Genomic DNA, 17,541 nt, shown 5'->3' on the forward strand with positions numbered 1-17,541 from the left:
CACAGGTTGAAACTTCAAAATTTTTAATTAAGTGGTTATTAAAATCCTCTTCTGTGACAACTATGATGGCGTGGAGCATTAGAAGGGTGGGACAAAGCTACATTTTTCCTACATTACTGAAGGATTTAATATTTTCCTTTGATAGGATTAGTGGAAAGACTTTCCACATTAACGATGACCAGTGAAACTAGCAGCTTCCTACCTTGGTTGGCCTTTGAGGGGAAAAATCTATAAAAAAAAAGGAAATAAATAAAATGCTGTGTAGAACATCAACTCTTACATCCATGAATTTTGTTTAGCAGAGAAAGGGAAAACATTGATTTCACTTCTTGGGGCTCTAAAATTTCCAAGCAATTGGTAAGAGTGACCACTGGGAAGATGTGAAGGAGGGGAAGAAAAAAAAAACCAAGAAAAAAGAAGGAGGAGCGTCCACGGTCTCAGAACCTTAACAAATCTGACCGAGCATCCTGCAGCCCCACCTGAGGAGGCCACCGATGGGAAGCCTCTGATAAAAATGACCTTGCAGGACATCTTAGATGACTGCAACATGTGTGAACAGGCCCATCCTAAGAATGGCCTGGCTGAGTTTACGGCCAAAGAAAATAAAAGCATCTTATCTGCTTCACAAGAGTCTGCAACACATGTCAGTGTGTCAGGTTATGTAATGTCTCCGTTAGCGGAAACAGCTGACTATTCTTTGTTAATCCCTATTTCATTGTCTATCTGCTTTGTTCACAGAGACCTCAGGCATCCCACCAGCGGCTTTCCTCATACAAAAGAGTAGCTGAAAACAAAGCTGGCCATGACTGCAGGTAAGAGTCACCACTGGCTGTATTTCCAGTTGCTTATTAAGAGAGAACTGTTATTCTAAGCAGCTTGTAAGAGTTTATTATAGTTTTCTGGCAGTAATTGCTGTTGCAGCAATATACTATAATGGATGGATCAAAGCAAGCTTCATCTCAGGCCCTGAATAAAATGACTTGGGGTTTAAGCAGTTTGCATTATGCATTCATTTAATATGTTAGACCAAAGTGTTTTCATGCCTTTTGTGTGCTTGCCATTCATAGCATGAGGTTGTCTTCAGGCAACATCAACAGCATCGTGTTTCAATAAAACATCATTTATGATCTTTAGAGTCTTCTCGCCAGCGATGAGGCACCGTACGCCCCGGGCAGCAAAGGGGCTGAGGAGCAGGTTTTTCTTCTTCCTGCCGTCTCTCTACTTTCTCCAGGAACAGTTAACCGGACTGGGTCTTAGCATCACCAGGTCTGTGTTTGCTGGTGAAAAAGCAACCCATCATGGTCTTATCAGAAAGGTCAGCCGGGTAAGATGCAACCATGATGTAGTGAAGTCTGTTGTGATGTCCCTTAAGCAGCAAGCAATATCCAAGAGAATGCCCAAGAGCTTATAAAGGAACAACTAGTAAGAATTTTACTCAGTGAATGCACCTCTGGCCTGCAATGCCGTAAAATCTATTTCTACAGCAGAAACATAATGGCATCATAGCCTGGAAAGAGTGGAAATTATAAAAACATATGAGAAGTGTGATTAACCATTGGTAATTGCTTGCCCCTCTGAAGCCTGTTTCTTCAAATTCGTCCTTGAAAGCAAGTTATCTGTCTTCAAATTACGCTTGCCATTTCAAATAAATGAGGCCACATGCACAGTGGCTAAGAAACCATTTTGCAGTTTCTACAAACAGAGCTAATTTACATACCTTTCTCACCCACAAACGGCAAGGACCAGGTAAACACATCCATGAAGTTTGGAAGCCAGTACGGATGAGGGGAGCAGTTGAACTGTCTGATATTCATAACGTTGTTCTCGTATTTCAATACTGCAGCTAGAAGGGAGAAAGGAAAGAAACAAGAGAGATGGCAGTCACGCGCACGTGAGTGGCCACCAGACCAGTAACGCCCCCAGCGTGCACAGCCTGCAGAGCTGCTCACCATCCTTCAACCACTTGACCCAGCAGCAGCACTTGACTGCTAGTTATAATAGGATACAGCCTCAAAGAAGTTGCAAGCCATTTCCAGTCTGAAAGTGGTGTCAGCTTTCCCTGGCACTAAGATGGGTTGGGTAAGTGAATTAATAACTCTGAGTAGTCAGGAAAGTAGGCTCTGGGATCTGCCACCAGCAGGGAACAAGGCAAACTACCCGCAACCACCCATTTCACACAATTACCTGAGCTCCTCACAACCACACTTTGGAGACAACAAAGAAAAGCATTTATCACTCAGAATTTGAATACTGCTCTTCCAATGAACGTTTTCAACATATTTCATTCATAGTATTGTACAACAGATGATATTTTCTTGCCACATTTTTCAAACTCTAGGCACACGAGACTGTGCTCCCAATAGTATGAATGAATGATAATATGATTTGTCTTGCACCATTTAAAATTTGTAACATTCTTGTCAACACACATGCGCGCAAAAAAACATTTGCTAATGGGCAGAAATACAGATATTTATGCCATTGCCACTTTTTAAAGCACCAAGTCAAATTCAGTGTTAACTTCTGTTAATGGACTTCAGGTTCGTATCTGAAACAGGATCTGCTTAACTTTAAGCTGGTTTTGCAATATTAATAGAACAAAATAAATCAAGGTATTACAAAGCATACCAGTAAGAAACAGCTATTTATTTCTACAACAGACCATAGCTGTACCCAGGCCCAGTGCAGTCAAAAGTCAGATGAAAGAGGAAACTGCTGAATGAGGCTTGGGTAGAGAGGGCAGAGAGCATAGGTGGCAGAGAAAGGGACAACAGCAATTTGGTTAGGGAGGAGCAAAGTAATCATGTTTAAAATGCGGCAGATGAAATAAAATGAACTGTACAATAAACCTAGATAACTGCCCTTATCAAAACACATTTTCCAAAGCATGAAGTTTGCCCAACGCTATGCTAACACGACATTCCAGAGCAAATCTAGACTTGTATGCACTTTTAAAATGTTTATAGCAGTAAGTGGTTATTAGGGTGCTGTAGATTACTCAAACCTCGGGCCAGTCATTGAGATCGCCTGGAAGAACACAGAATGGGGGTGGGTTCAGCAGCTGTTCGGATCATGGGTCTATTTGTTGGCTTTAGAAGAATGTATTGAGGGACAGCTTTCAATAACACAGTCTTTCAATAAAAATCACCCAGTGCTGGATTTCTATTGTTCACTTTATGAGCCAACTACCTCAGCTTGGGAAACAGTAAAACTAAATCTCACCCCTTCCTTTCTCCTTTTTTTCCTTTTCTGTCTTCTTGCAAAGACACATGTAATGTAAAATCTTACTAATGCAGTTGAAGACTCAACTGGGTAACAGTATCTCTAACCTACGTAGGGTATATTTTAATTTACAGAATCTGTTTCCTGAAATTCAGTAATTTCTAAGTTGCACAGGCACAGAATACATGTGCTGTGGGATGTGAACAGAGCCATTTATGAAATAAAAAAGCAAGTATTTCTTTGCTCATGGAGAAAAAGGTAATTTTGAGATGGCCACCTAAAAGCAAAGGGACCCATAACTATCCTGAACAGAAAGACATAAAAATTTTTAAACAATACAGTTACAGGAGACTGCAGACAGGATCTGTAATCAACATGGGACTAAGACAGTCACCACAAGCTGAAGCTTCCATCCACTGTAAAAGGTGCTGGCACTTCACATTTTTATCACTGGAGAAATAAGGGTGGGGTTTCAGTTTTTAAAAAGACAGCTCAGTGAACTTTACATGAAGTTTGCTGGTCATCTCACTACTAGCATTTACATATAGCTCTGAACGCAATCGCCGCTCAGATGCTTATTCTCATGTAGACAGCACTGACTTCACCACGTCCTGCTGGTCATCACCTGATCCTGTAGCAGTTCTAGTTCTGTAGCTGTAGATGAGCTGTCATCAAATACTTTTTACACTAGCGACAATATACTGCACATACTGGTAGACATGTATGTAACTTTACATAAATCATCTTCAATTTGCCTTTTTAAGCTAGGAATTAAGCCATCCTGATGAGATCTAGTAACCTATGACCTTCAGAATGGTCCTCCTCAGCTTTAGTCAAAGAAAAAATGAATCAAGGAAGCAACACACACGATAAGGCCTTCATAAATGATGAAACAGCACGAATCAAAAGTATGTCAGAAATATACCACGACAAGGACACATAGAGAAGGAGGTATATCATACTTTGTTTTCCCTTTCCTCCAGCCTTCCCAGCTGTGGCTTCCCAGGGAGGACATAGTTCCAGGGGCTGGTTATCACTGAACAGCCAGCAATGAAGTCGCACGACTGCAATATGGCACAGCACCGTAGGAAATGCAGTGTATTGCAAAGCTGGCTGAAGAGGGCGAACGATTTCTTCTGATTATTCATCTCCTTCCATTGACTAAAGTGTGCGTCAATCAGACAAGAAACTTTTTTTGATGCGCTAGACTGTTGCTTCCCACAAAAATTTAATAGGTTGCTAAATGTCTTAGAGTGACCTGGGAGTTTCTGAAGTCTACTCACTGACAGACGCAGAAAACAGCTCGCTAACATTTACATGAACTTTTGCCAGGCAGACACCCTCCATTTAAATAAACCACAGTTGACTCTTGCCCACCCTAGTCTGACATTCGGCAGCCATTCTGCTGCTCAGTAAAATAAAAATGGCTTAATACTGCTATTAGCAAAAATGAGAAAACTAGTATCGATGCTCTTCATATTTCCATCACTTTTTGGCTGAAATTACATATGGCAGATCGAAATTCATTCTCCTCCTATTAGAGTGACACAATTGCATAATAAAAATAAATAGTTTGTGGCTTTACAGCAAAAATGAGTCAAAACCACACAAAAAGGGCCACTTAATGGTTGTGAAGATTCATTTAGAAGGACTAAAACTTCCAATTCATCATCTTAGTGAGCTGAGGTAGTTGCCCTTCCCCCTATTTCTTCAATTTATCCCTGAAGTCTATTTCTAAATTCTGTGAAAGTTGAACAAATCATTTTTACAAGGAACTTTCAAAACTGGCCTCTAAAAAAGCCTGAACCATAAGCAGAACAGTTGGAAAACATCAAATTAAATGGCTTTAGTTGGGTTTGTTTTTTTTTTTAAAAGGAAGATAATTTATCTTGAGATTACTGTAAAAAAAAAATCTTCACACCACCTTATTAATATATATACCTGAATATCTTACAAAAGCAAGTTCCGATAACAGTATTTTAAAGACTATTCTCCTCTGTAAATGACCTGCACAGCTCCCCCACAAATTACTTCAAAAGCCACTTGAAGAAAAATTACCCTGCTCTGTTGTATAGTGTCATAACAGAGACAGAATTCTTCTAAAATAACCCTGCTCTTACAAGAATAAAATAGAGTAGGTTAGTTACCAGTATCACAAATACTGTTCTGAATTTTTAATTTTAAATCCTTTATTTGCAAGCACAATGTACACAAAATATGTTTATTAGGTAACTAATGAAGATGCTATTTAACATTAAATAAACTGGCTCTGGTTATGATTGTGCAGTTCTGACTACCGCTTAGTAGTCAGAAGAAGAAAACTTCACCTGGATGAAGAAGAAAATGCTTCTCAGATGACGGCAGGAGTTCCCCTGAGCTATTCTGGCCCCTTGCTGGCTGTCGGTCATAGCTCTTTTTTTCCCCTCTGTTGGCTCAGAAAAGATTTGGGGGTTTCACCTCTGCTTTGTTTCTTAGTTCACATTAACTTGATGCCTAAGTAGCTACAGGAGACCCCAGCTGCCCTAAAAGAGCAGGAATCTGTCGAAGGTTACATGACCACAGGCCACGCCGTCGCTGATGGAGGAGCCAGAAGAAAGTGGGATGCATTCCTTTGGTTATGAAACCCGTAACTGAGGAAAACTTGACTGTCTCCAACATTTGCTTATTATTCCAGGCTGCAACCTCTATACCTTTCTTTCCAAATGTATACTTAGACAGATGCTAGCAGACCAAGGCACCAGCCACAGTTTTATCGTGTATAATCACCAACCAGAGCAAGAATCTTATTATTCTTAACAGCCACACACATTTTAACCTCATTTTGGTACTTGCTGTTGTAAATGAGTTTTAGAAGCTAATGTTTTGTAAAGTGAAGATGTGCAGATATCCCAAATGACATTATACTTCTTTCCGATGCTAGTAAACTGAGATATCGGATGCTGAAATCACATTAGAGTGAAAAGAAACACTAATGCAGCAGGGAAAGGTCATTCATACCGTTTAGCCTTAAGCATTTAATATAGATAGGTACCTAAGGCTAGAAATACGGGTGGTGAAAAATGCACAGGTAAGAAACCTCCTTCCTTCAGCTAGAAATGGAGACAGCTCTTCTAACCTTCTCAGGGTCAAATATAAGCACCTAGTGCCATCTGAGACCCCCTGGGGTATCTCCCTGGTCTCCCTCGGTTAAAGACGGCCGCAAATCGCTCCCCTGTCTCCTGTGTCATACCTGTCAGATCCGAGTGGATGTCTCAGACCCCTCTGGTATCTCAAATGGTGCTTTAAAAGCCTATATGTTGGAAGGACGATTAAGGCCTTAAGCAATGTGAACATTAAACTGTGTGACCGATAGTTCAGAATTACCCAAAGATGTTACATATCCCGCTTCAAGATCTGCTGAATCATTTTTCAGTACAAATTAATTGATAACATTTCCATCAGAGGAAAAAAATAATGAGCATGGTAGAAACACCAGCCCAGAATGAACTACATGTTTTCAGATAAACAACCTCAAAATAATTTTAGCAAACAAGTTAACTAATTTTCTTGTAATTTTTTTCAGAAAACTCATTCTGCATTTAGAAAATAAATGCCATGAAAGGTCTCTCAAATTCTTCATACCTAAGAAAGAATTTCAATTTCTGATTTAATGCCAAATTAACTTCAGCATTAACTGTGCAAATGGGAACAGTGCCTTCTCCTCCAGCAGAGTTGCTAAGTAACCACAGGGTTTTCTGCCCAAGACAGGTCAGGGATAAGGGTTAGTAAAATGCTTAAGGAGTTTAAACATTATCAAAGGAAAAAATTATTTACTCTACAAGGTAATGATGTAAATAATCCAGTACAGAAGCAGGGCTAATTGCAGTTGGGAAAAATCTTCCCGTACAGAATTCTGAAGGTTTTTATTTTACATGTGCAATTGCGTCTTCCAAAGGAACAGCGCGAGATTTTATCAACAGACAGCAAAAATCACTTCTGGCAAACTTCTCTGCGTCGGCAATGAGATGGCCTAGATACCCTGACAGCTCCTCTCGAAAAGCTTTTGTTTCCATGACAAGGCCTCGTCACAACAGCAGAGATAAAGCATTAAAGAGAACTGATAGGGCAAACAGAAGGTTACGCCTCTTTTCTGTCTCCCAAAGGCCTATTATTTCTTAAAGCTCATCCCTGTCTTCCAGGTATGTTACTCTGCCTTTTTCCAATATGAAAATAATTTTCCTGCTAGATCCATTTGGATCAGGTGCATTTCTTAATGTGTATCTATGGTATACCACATGTTGATACTTTGTACACGCTTCATTGTTATATTACTTATCTGATACGTTAACAAGCATACCAATGTACAGCTGGTTTTGATTTTTCTAGTATCCCAAGCTCCCCTGCATACTTTCTTTGCTTCTTTCCTTCATCACCTGCTTTTCCTTTCAGCAACACCACATGTACGTTGCAGCATGTTGGAAGAGACATCACGTTATTTTTTTCCGGTAGCTTTGGATTCTCTGGTGGTTATCCCACCACTACGAAACCTAATCTTTTAAAAACATTCAAAAGATAATAGTCTGTCTTTAGACAGCTAGTTAAAATTGTTCACTCAGCCAAAAAGCATGCACTTACTGAAGTGGCAACCAGACACTAAAATATGAAGCGTTGCCAATGATTTACAAATAAATTGCCTGCCTCTGTAGAACTTCTGTAAAATCTCTCACTTGATTTTTTTTTTTTTTTGTTGTGGCACGAAGAGCATTACGGCAAGCCCTAATGAAGGCATTAAGAAATATTAAATGCGGGAATGAAAGTTTAGACGCAGTACAAGGCCAGCACATCATACAATGCGGTAATTTTTGGCATCCTCTTATTCTGTTGCTATAGAGAATTTCTCCTGGTGATGGGCACCATTGAATCCAGGGGTAACCCTGTACTTACAGAACTTTCTCAGAGTTTCTTGATCAGTACAGCCTTCCTCCAAGGCCCTGAAGTCACAGGTAACTATCACAATCCAATTAACATTTATCTTCTTGCATGAGGAGTTTTGATCCTCTCCAGACGGAGCAGTCTTAGAAAATTATCAATGCGCTGGTATTTCTTGTAACAAGTTTTAATAATAATCTTAAAGTATCCTTTTCTTTATGCCTTTTAATAATACAAATGAGAGCAGAAATGTTTGAGAAAGCTACAAAGACACTGAACAGAAGCTCAGAATTTGCCAAAAACCATACGTATAAATTCCTTCCCTTTGCCAACGCTCTCCATTATAATGAATATGGAAGGCATTTATAACAATAATGAAGAAGGATAGTCTTGGAAAGAGGAGGGACACTAGGATCCCCATATCTAGGCAGTTTCTGCATCTCTGAATCACCCCCTGAAAGCATATCTCTCTGTCTCCATTACCTACACTGGGAACCCCTGACAGGAGCCTCCTAATTGAAAAACCTAACTTTGGCACCCGAAGTGTGCATGTGTGCGGGCTGGGGGTTGCGACACATGACAGGCGACTTACACATGCAGCCTTCACGAGGCAACGGCTAGTAACCAAAAGGATGCGGAAAACTCCCTTCGGTGCCAGAATCCAGCGGAGCAAAGCCAAAAGAGATTCCCACGGCGGGTTGGTACTTTGAGACAGCCCATGCAGAGGGTCCGCAGCAGCATTAGTAACAGCAGATATGCCAAACACGGTCTTGTTTGGGTAGCTTATCTTCAGCTACTCCTGCCGAACTGCCTCTTGTTCTGGGAATGTTGCCTCCCTCCTGCTCTTTGAGGACATACCAGATCCCAGTGGCTGCTCTCCAGCGGGGACTGAATAAGCCCTCGGATAAAGTTGGCAGCCAAGCCCACTCCTTCTGAAGTGCTTTGAAGAAGTACAAAGAAGTACATCTGCTTTAATGGGTATGACAACTATCAGCCTGGGGTAGAAAATCAGCATTCCTAGCCCCTTGCAGCTTTTAAAAAAAAATGTATTTATCTTAAACAACACTGCATTTAAAAATGACCCATTCATGTCAGTGCGAGATGGAGACTCTCAGGAATTTATTTAGCATGACTTTATTAGCTAAGTGACAACCAGAATCATACTAAGAATGCGTACTAGAAAGGAAGGCACTTACTAGTAGGAGAGTAACTCCTTTTCCAAGGACTGACAGTAACCAAAACCCCAAATGATCTGTAAAAATCAATCAGGTTCTGCACCAGTGCACAATGAGTCGGCTAGAGCAACTATCCCGTAACACCTCGGGATGGAAAAGCTTTCCTTCACCTCCTGATATCAGTCAGTCAGAAGCCCTGTGTTCTTAGTTAATTCATCTGCTGCAAATCAAGGAAGCCACCAAGTAGCCATGTTTTGGACTAGCTGAGGATGATGGTGTTTTTCTTTCTTGAAGAGGGAAGCAAGCACCCAAACGCTACCCAGATGAAGATGTATGAGCAATGCAGCATGAAAAACTATGCATGATGTACTTTAAATGCCAAAAGCCAGTGCAATCAGTCACATGAAATAATGCGTCAAAACCTCTAATGAGAGAAAAGGAGGCAGTTAAACTGAACAGAAATTCATTACAAAGCTGCTAAAGGTCAGCCTCTAAATTTACAAGTCATACATTAAAGAGTGGCAAACCAGTGCCGATCTCGCACCACTGCTGATTTGCCTGAGCTCGCTCAGAGCAGACATCGCCAGCAGCGCACCCAAACTTCAGCGGTGACGGCAGATCACCAGTGCCTCTCGGCAGCTGCCCTACAGCCTTTCACCAGCTTTAAGACCTGCCTGCCACAGCGGAGCATCCTGGAACAAGGGAAATGCCCCCCTCTTCCCAAAGTGAGATAACGGAGGGGCACTTCTCTTCACCACCCAAACTCTGTGGTTTCAAATTCAAGATTTTCAATAGTGTAAATCTTTGCTTTACATTTAACGTTTGCCTTCAGGACAAAAATCTCACATTGTTCACCCATTGCCTTCACGTGCACAGAACTGCCTCCATGCATTGAGAAACAAAAGGTGACCGCTTTCTGTCGCCTTGCTTGTACAGACCCGTCATCGGTCTGCCTTCTACCCAAAGCAGCCAACCCAGAGAGTAAACACACTTTTCCACCAACAGCAACAGTGCTGCCAAGACAATTAACACATTCCGTGTTTCATCCTGCGCTTTCTGGGTTGCTAGCAGAGTCCCTATGTTATTCACTTTTACAGAAGTAGCTACTGACAGCTCTGCTTGCATGTTTTTTGCAGAACGCTTTTATTAATGTTTCCAGAAGTTATCACATATATTGAGAACACCGAAGTGTACAAACCCCATTATCTAACAGTGAAGTATTTCCTTCCCTTGCATACAGTTCATGGCATAACAGCTTTTAGATTATAAGTTTTATAATATGAAATGATGCTTGAAGAAGCTTTCTTTTGCAAGTTGAAAAAAAAAATTAAAAATTGCTTCCTTCCTTTGCAGGCAAGCATCCAAATTAAAAATGTCTCTTCTCAAGAAAGATTATCTCTCTGCAATGGAGCTACTTTCAAGAATATAATTGAGAAAAAAATTGCTTTGTTTTGCTCACAGAGGAACACAAATAACTTTAGCTTTACTGGGAATAGGAGAAAGTAAACATGACTGCTCATTTCAAGATATAGGAAGACAGGTATACTAGAATGCTTTATTTTTAGAAACATGATTTTTTTCCCCCCGAGTTCATTAGAGGAGATTTCAGGGAATGCAAGAAACTAATAAACTCAGAGAAGCTGCAAACACTTGTATTCGGTGTAGTCTTTATAGAGTGACCAGTGACTGCTTATTTGTGCAGTACCTTTTTTTTTTTTTTAGCTAATGATATTTCATTTCCTACATAATAGTTTTCCAGTGATTAATAAAACCAAAACATAAAGGAACTCAGACAATATCTATCCCATGCTTTATCCACTGATGATCTGTCAAAGTTTGTTAGCTGGCTAGAGGGTTTGCATGTACAAACTCCATTAATTTTATTGGAAAGGAGCAAAGGGACAAATAATTCATTATAAGGAACACTGGGCTTTGAACGTCTCACCCACAGCATTTCTTAATATACTTCTCTTAACTAAGAGAGCTGTTTTCAGTTTTGCTTCCTGTATAATATTTACTTAATAACTTCAGCCAAAATACAGAAATATCCTAAGGCATATTAGAATCTACAGTTATGTTCAGAGGCATACATCTGCCTGTAATAAATTTAATTAGATTTGTATTATGTAATACATGGAATGGGCATGAACTAATAAATAGAGGAAGAAAATGGGCATGAACTGATAAATAGAGAAAGGAGTGAAAAAGAAAACCGACGTAATATATTTGAGTAATGAGAAGTACAGTCTACTGTATATTAACAGGAATTAAAATCTTACCTTTGTTATTGTATACATCTAGATAGTTTGGTGCTGAAAAAATTGTGATTAGTGAAGGGAAGCCTGTTGTTTGGCTTTTCCTGTACATACGATACCTAAAAGGAAAGAGAATATACTAATTATTGCCCAGTGTTGTACATCTATTTGTCACTGACCAAATATAGTGCAAAAACCCCTAGTACATTACTGCACTGGCTGTTAACAAATGCCAAGACAGAAAATCACAGAATCACAGAATCACTAAGGTTGGAAAAGACCTGTAAGATCATCAAGTCCAACCATCACCCCAACCCCACCATGACCATTAAACCACGTCCCGCAGTGCCACATCCACATATTCCTTGAACACCTCCAGTGATGGTGACTCTACCACCTCCCTGGGCAGCTTATTCCAGTGCTTCACCACTCTCTCAGTAAAGAACTTTTTCCTAATATCCAGCCTGAACCTCCCCTGGCGCAACTTGAGGCCATTCCCTCTTGTCCTGTCACTCGTCACTTGGGAGAAGAGACCAACACCCACCTCTCTGCAACCCCCTTTCAGGTAGTTGTAGAGAACGATAAGGTCTCTCCTCAGCCTCCTCTTCTCCAGGCTGAAACCATGCATATATGCTTTTGAAAGCCATGGAAAAAAATATTTCCTGCAGGCTTATTCATTATATCCATTTGGGATGGCCAGGGATCCACACCATGCTCGAAAGCTGTGTCTCCGTCTGAAATTTAGTGACCCAGAGGCAGTTTTTGTTACGAATTCGCTCAGTGCCCGTCCATGGAGCCAGGTGGCCTCCATGTGTGTGCACCCCAGGCGCGTTCCCAGACTTTCCCTCCATGGGAGCGCGGGTGAAGACAAGCACCAGCACGTGCTTTGGAGACACACGGTACTGCCTTCAGAAGAGAAGGGCATGTCATCCATGACCCTCCAGCTGCCTGCCCTCTCTGGGCATGCAAGTGATGGCAAGGCCAGGGGAGTTGGAAAGTATAAGAAGGGGAGGGGAAACAGGGGGTCCAATATTTTCAGTGCTGTGTCTACCCTCATCCAGTCTATTAGCCAATTTATTAATGCTTGCATGCTTTCATTACCTAACCTTGCTGCCTTATGAAAAATAAAAGGCTTACTGGACCAACATATAATCAATCAAGCATTAAACCTGCAAGTAATTGGAAGTAAACCAACCAAACAGTGCTTTTGTCTTACTAAGACACAAGTAACAACAAATGCTGCTCTTTAGTCTTCAGCTACAAGAAACTGAAGAATTTGGCAAACATCCACAGTAGTTGCACTGAAACCATTGCATAGTTTCAATGCGATTTCTTTGACAAAATTTTATTTTTCACCCTATATTGGAAAGCAATACAATAAAATTGAAATTTCATTACCCTTGGGTATTTCATGCAAGTTATTTTTGGCAGAGTAATAGCTTGCTTTTAATTGCATTGAGGTTTTTAAGTATGTGATAATTCAAACATTCAGAATAGCATTTATATGCATAATGAATATCAACCTCATTCCTACAATCTTGCTACTTTATCTTTTATTACTATTCAGGTTGGGTAAAGTTTCTACCTCCAAATAAACACGTTAATAATTTACGCAATATATGCAAAGCTATTTATTCCGATACCAATCCTTCATTAAATTCTCACAAGTATGGTACATTTCAATGAACAGGTAATTTTTAATAATTTTTTTAAGCAGGCTAAAAAATTCTATCTTTACACGGGGAATAGTTTCATGAGGGAACCATCAACACCACCCGGTGCTTGACCTGGATTATGTTTGCACACGGTGTCTTAATAAACTCCTTAAATTCATTAACGATACTCCTGCATAAAATCATTTTTGGCTATCGAGTTCCACAAGTTTCATTTTCTTGATAAAGTGTAAAACCAGTAGGCCCAGAAGTTTCAGGTAAGCGTGAAAGACTTAGGACAGTTCTGGCCTTCGTGAGCTAGACCACTTCCCAGGCATCGTGGCAATCAGTGTGCCAGAAGTCTCAGGCACATGTGCAAAACTTCTTTTTCTGAGCTGAACTTGTTTTCCTTCCCAAGGTTGGCATCCAAGTAACTTCTGGTCATTTTATGCCACTTAAAATCACTAGGCTAAGCAAGTGGGATAACATGAGGATTCATTAAACCCTGTAACTCAGTAATAATCATGTACAAGACATTCTAAATGCCAGTGTATGTTTTTATAGCATTAATAAAAAGTGAGAGGTGTTGCAACTTAATTTTAAGTTTTCCTGTTTATTCTCACTCAGTTTTTCATTCTTTCTTTGCTCTATTTGACAATGGTAAGCGTTTACTCATTATTAGTGGCCCCTCTCCACACATACTTACCCAGCATCCTGGGCTTCATGAGCTCGGAGTATAGATAACAAGTTATTGTGCTGTAGGAACTCACAAACAGCAGGGTAACTGTTGGAAGAAAATAATAGCACCTGTTACGGCATTATCAGAAGCGCCACATTTAGCTCTAGCTTTCAAAAAATGTTTCATCCAACATGCATCGTTCATGAAATCAGCCCCTCCTCTGCAGGCAGATTTGGGTAGAGACAACACTAGAAGCAGCACCTTTTTTTCTCCCACCCCATTACCGCGTGGAGAGGAACGCTGGAAAGTTGCAATTCATTGCATGACAATAATCACCTTATTGCTTGTCAGAAAGGAAGTAATTTCTTTTATTATACTTTCAGATTCAATGTACTCAGAAAAAGAAAAATGTAATATAATGGTTGCTCGCAATAGAAAACCTCCTCGCCCACTAACTACAGTATGCACAGGCTGTTTATGGACACCGGATAACAAGCTGGTGTGCGGAAAGAGAGGAAGAAAGACAGAAAGAAGAAAGGCAAATCAATCTCCAAGCCGAAGATGTTTGATCTTCTCAACTTCATCTCCTTGGTAAAGAAGAATTAGCCTTCCCCTTGACAACTTAAAATGTAAAATCTGTGACTTCTGAAATCCCAAAAGTGTGCCCACTGAACATATCTTTCTGAGACGTGTTCTACTGTATGAGTGAAAACAAAATCATTAGGTGAAAATGGTGAGAATTTCTCTATCATATTTTTCACTGCACATGGACAGCGTTGCTTTCAAGGAGAACAGAGGAGCTGTTTCTTACAACCTCAGCACCCTGAAACCCATTCTGTTTAAGACACTGAACACGTATGAAAAAACACATACAAGAAAAACAAAACCTGTATGCAGTTTTGACAGCACAAGTGGGAAATATGTTAGAGAAAAGCTATTTAAAATTACACCTAAGTAAGTGTTACAGAACTTAAAATGACTCCATTTTGCTGCTTTCAAAAATAATTTTTGCTTTTTCTGTAATGACTGTTTTCTTCTTGCTTTTAAACCGCTGATGACTGTCCATGCCTGTATTGAAGGATAACAAGCACGATGGCCATCTATCACTTCAAGACAGGAAGCAAAACCTCTCTTCTCCTGTTAGCAATTTAACAGAGAACCCAAGAAAGCCAAAACTTCCTGGCTTCCCCTGCCAAAAGCCAACTGTAGCAAGAGCAAAACAGGACAAAGAACACGCATGGAAGAGGATAAAGGAGAAGTGGCAGTGGAATAAAAATGACTTCACAGATCTGGCAAAACCTTACCAGTTCCCCTTAAAAACATTTAAGGGGTGGGAAAGAGTCTTTATTCAGATGACACCTAGAGCTCTTCCCGTTTCTCCCTCTTCGGACCAGTCCTGTTCTATTTGTTTTGCCTTGTCCAGATTTATTTCCCACCCCTGAAACCAAGCAATTGTTTGGCTGACTGCTTTGTATTTCATGACCTTTCACCACGGTGGGAAGTGGGCACCCCGCAAGGTAGCGGGTGGCCTCATCCACATCCCTGCAGCCTGGTGACCCTACGTCTGAAAGGCACTTCTGAATTTCATGTTCCTCACTAGCAAGGATGCAGCATGGTACTGGTTCCGTTCTCCCTAGCAGCTTAAAGAAGTTGCATTTAAAACGTTAAACCTGGGGAGAAACCAAGTGTTGCCAGCACCTGTCACTATCTGAATATACTTCCAGCACTGGAGGTTGCCTGGACATCGGCAGCAAGACAAGCTGGCCGGGCAGAGAAGCTGGAGCTGTTACTCTCTTGGAGCTGCCCCTCCATCTGACTGCAGCCTGAGCAGCTCCAAGCACCCTAGCTCCGAAGCCGACGTGGTGGAGAGGCAGGTCAGGCACGGGCGGAGAGTTGGGTTGCCTTCTAAATGCAGCCTGCCCCAGAGCAACGTCTGACCAGAGACTGGGACCAGGAGACAGATTTTCCTGGATTCGAGGCCCAGGATGTGACATGTAGATGTTGTAATTCCCTCTTCTCATTGCTGGGCAAGTTGGAAAGCAACAATCCAAATTGTTGCTCAAAAAAAAAAAAAAAAATCAAAAACGGTGGCAAAAGGTGTAAACTGCACATAGCAGCTCTGAAACATCACTTGACAGTTGGAGAAAAAGCAAAATAGACCCTGCATTAACATCCATTCACAATGTTTATTTTCCACTATCGATTCAACTCTCCCATAGTTCAACTAATAGAACAGCCAGAAAGGTTTAAAGAAGGAAATACAAGGTGTTGGGGAAGACACTAAGGCATCTCCATGTTCACTTCTGTGCTGGTTCTGCAGCACGACGGGCTCGCAGCGTGCCTGGGAATAGCGCAAACAAACACGCAGAGTCTCTGAATCTCCAAGCGTAACTCACATACAGGTATTACGTTATGGGACTGTACGTATTACCAAAGACCCTGGCAAAGAGCACACTGTTTTGCAGCACCTTAGGGGCAAGATGCAGTCATACAGTAGAACTGTCACGCAAAATACATAAGTAAAAGCTATTGCTAAACATACTGAGCAAGTTAAAAAAGAAAAAAATCTCAACTAAACATTATACAAAAGACCTGCTGTTCCAGCTATGATTTCATGGACCACCTTCAGAGCTACTTGCAATCACTTAATAGCCCCATCAGTTTCTAACTTCATGCATGAAAGAGGTGAAAATTCATGAAACAAAAATTAGTGCAAAATCTAATGCATCACCTTCTTTCAGTTCATCCAAAGAAACGCTACTGCTTGCTTCCAACCTTCCTGGATATTTTGAAGCTGAAACGTCCTTTGCAGCTAGAGGCTACAAACCCAGTAGAATGGTATATTGCTGGTTTTGGACTTGACCCATCTAGCATATGTTCTCAGTTGCAGGTTTGGTATTTGGAGTTGTCTAATAGATTGCCATTATAAAATAAATTAATTCCCAAATTATGTGGGGTATCGTTTTGGCAACTGCAGTGATCTCAAATGCTGACAGGCTGCCATTCAAACCCCTGGCAAATGAGAACTAATTTGCATACATTTCTTTTCATAATTAATTGTGACTAAATGTAGACTTATGGTACATTTTGTTTAGAAATTTTTACATTAACTTCTGAAAACTGGGGTCTATAATGAAAAATCTGATAGACAGTTGATTATGTTCATTATCACTGCAGCTGCTCAAAATGTCTAGCCTATTACTTTTTTTTCCATAGTATTCTTTTCATCCAGTGTTAAGTACGGCTTTTAAAGAAGATATAATGAAGTGGTAAAAAACGCTCCTAAATAGACATGATAGGTTCTTCTTTCCATTTCAAAGTACAAAAGTTGGGGTTTTTTATTCCTTAATTATCTTAGTCTTCATAAATCTGTGGAAAATAGACTTCTACTAGCAGAATTTGGCTGATTCTACAGGACCCACACCTAGAAAGGCAGAGATGCCACCGAGTGCTCCATGTAAATGCACACAAAAAATAAAAATCCAGCTGCCATTTTTCTTCTAAGTGAATAGCATGGTATCTGTAATAAGCACTCGTATTACCCAGACCACTACAACCCACGAGCAGTCTATCGGGCTATTGTAGTTTGAAAAAGGCAAAGCAACTCTCAGTTTTCTTCAGCTACTTGTTGAAGCGCAGGCTGGGGAGAA

At 40.6% G+C, this 17,541-nt stretch overlaps 1 protein-coding gene across 1 annotated transcript in view; it reads right to left on the reverse strand.

The window, feature by feature from the left end:
- PPP3CA (protein phosphatase 3 catalytic subunit alpha) overlaps window positions 1–17,541 on the reverse strand; it is a 192,022-nt gene that overhangs the window by 21,297 nt on the left and 153,184 nt on the right. The window contains exons 7-9 of the mRNA XM_059817411.1: window positions 13,919–13,996; window positions 11,585–11,679; window positions 1,718–1,843 (exon numbers count right to left, since the gene is read on the reverse strand). Of these exons, the coding sequence (XP_059673394.1) occupies window positions 1,718–1,843; window positions 11,585–11,679; window positions 13,919–13,996 (299 nt within the window). The remainder of the gene's footprint in view (window positions 1–1,717; window positions 1,844–11,584; window positions 11,680–13,918; window positions 13,997–17,541) is intronic.

This window comes from Gavia stellata, chromosome 5, assembly GCF_030936135.1.
Source record: "Gavia stellata isolate bGavSte3 chromosome 5, bGavSte3.hap2, whole genome shotgun sequence".
In the NCBI taxonomy this organism is placed as follows: domain Eukaryota; kingdom Metazoa; phylum Chordata; class Aves; order Gaviiformes; family Gaviidae; genus Gavia; species Gavia stellata.